The sequence below is a fragment of the Centrocercus urophasianus genome, unplaced genomic scaffold, assembly GCF_019232065.1.
Source record: "Centrocercus urophasianus isolate 14NV4802_14NV808 unplaced genomic scaffold, USGS_Curo_1.0 seq_12, whole genome shotgun sequence".
NCBI lineage: Eukaryota > Metazoa > Chordata > Aves > Galliformes > Phasianidae > Centrocercus > Centrocercus urophasianus.
This window is the reverse complement of record NW_024884364.1, coordinates 35,892,070-35,893,076: the sequence shown is the minus strand read 5'-3', so window position 1 is coordinate 35,893,076 and position 1,007 is coordinate 35,892,070. Positions and strand designations below refer to the sequence as shown.

The following is a 1,007-nucleotide window of genomic DNA, read 5'->3' as shown; positions in this document are numbered from 1 at the left end:
TGAGGTTTGCCCTCGTGTTTGGGTACCCTCATGTCATGGAGGTAAAAGACTCAGAAAAAAGGCTGGGAAAGTAGAAAATATGGAGGTACAGTATCTCAAGGAAACAGAAACTAAAGAACACTGCTGGTGGAAGACACAGAGGGTTGCAAAACATGCTTTCTGGTCCCTAGCCCTGGGCACGTCATTCTCTGTGATGTTACACTCCTTGCTCAGTTTGCCAGATGTCACAGTTGTGGCTTTCACCCCTGTGGCAGCGGTGGGAGCGGTGGCTCAGTCCGCTTGTGGGACGCGCAGGAAGTGAACCCAGAGAGAGCGTTGTGTCTGTCTGGAGGCATCCTGTTGTGATGGAGCGGCTGAGAGCCCTTCGAGGTGAGGTCCCTCCACCTCTCTGGACACCGTGGTGCTGCCCGAGCACGTGTGTGCCTCCAGTGTCTCTTTAGGACGTGCCAGCAGCACTGTCCTTGCTCTGCTGCAGCCGCCCACTGTGCTTTCCCCAGTACCCCAGCCAGGGGAAGGCTCTCTCCCCTCTCCCCACTGACCACACGCGTGCCAGCACAGCCCACCCTGCGCTGTGGGGCTGGAGGAGCGTTCCTCCCAGAGCTGGCTGCATGCTCGGCCCTGGCTCCAAGCAACACCGGCGGCAGCTGCTCTGCTCTTTCCTTCCAGGTCTCTTTGCCTGTGTGGGCTGCATGCCCAGACGCATGCGTCGCAGGGAGAGAGGCAGGGTGGAAAGCCCTGTCCCCACCTGTGCCGTGACTTTACTGCTACAGCGCCTGCAAGACCAGGAGGTGAGCTGGGGACGTCCAACCATCGGTCCTTGCCCTGCTTCTTGTCCCGTGGCTGCCAGGCCCCGGCAGCACATCGGCATAGCGATGGGCGGCAGCGGGCGGCTCCCCGGGAACAAGGGCAAAGCAAAACGTGACCTATCCCTGTCCCCAGGGTGACCGAGAGCAGGCGTACTGCGAGCTGGAGCACGTCCTGGGGGAAGAGGACAGCCGCCCGCCGTG

At 60.8% G+C, this 1,007-nt stretch overlaps 1 protein-coding gene across 1 annotated transcript in view; it reads left to right on the top strand.

Moving 5' to 3' along the window:
* Positions 1-329: 329 nt before the first annotated feature.
* Positions 330-1,007, top strand: part of LOC122155896 (maestro heat-like repeat-containing protein family member 2B) — a gene marked incomplete at its 3' end in the record, with an annotated part of 6,334 nt that continues 5,656 nt past the window's right edge. Inside the window, 3 exon segments of the mRNA XM_042810233.1 lie at positions 330-369; positions 667-788; positions 940-1,007. The exon segment at positions 940-1,007 is cut by the window's right edge and continues 4 nt beyond it. Of these exon segments, the coding sequence (XP_042666167.1) occupies positions 345-369; positions 667-788; positions 940-1,007 (215 nt within the window).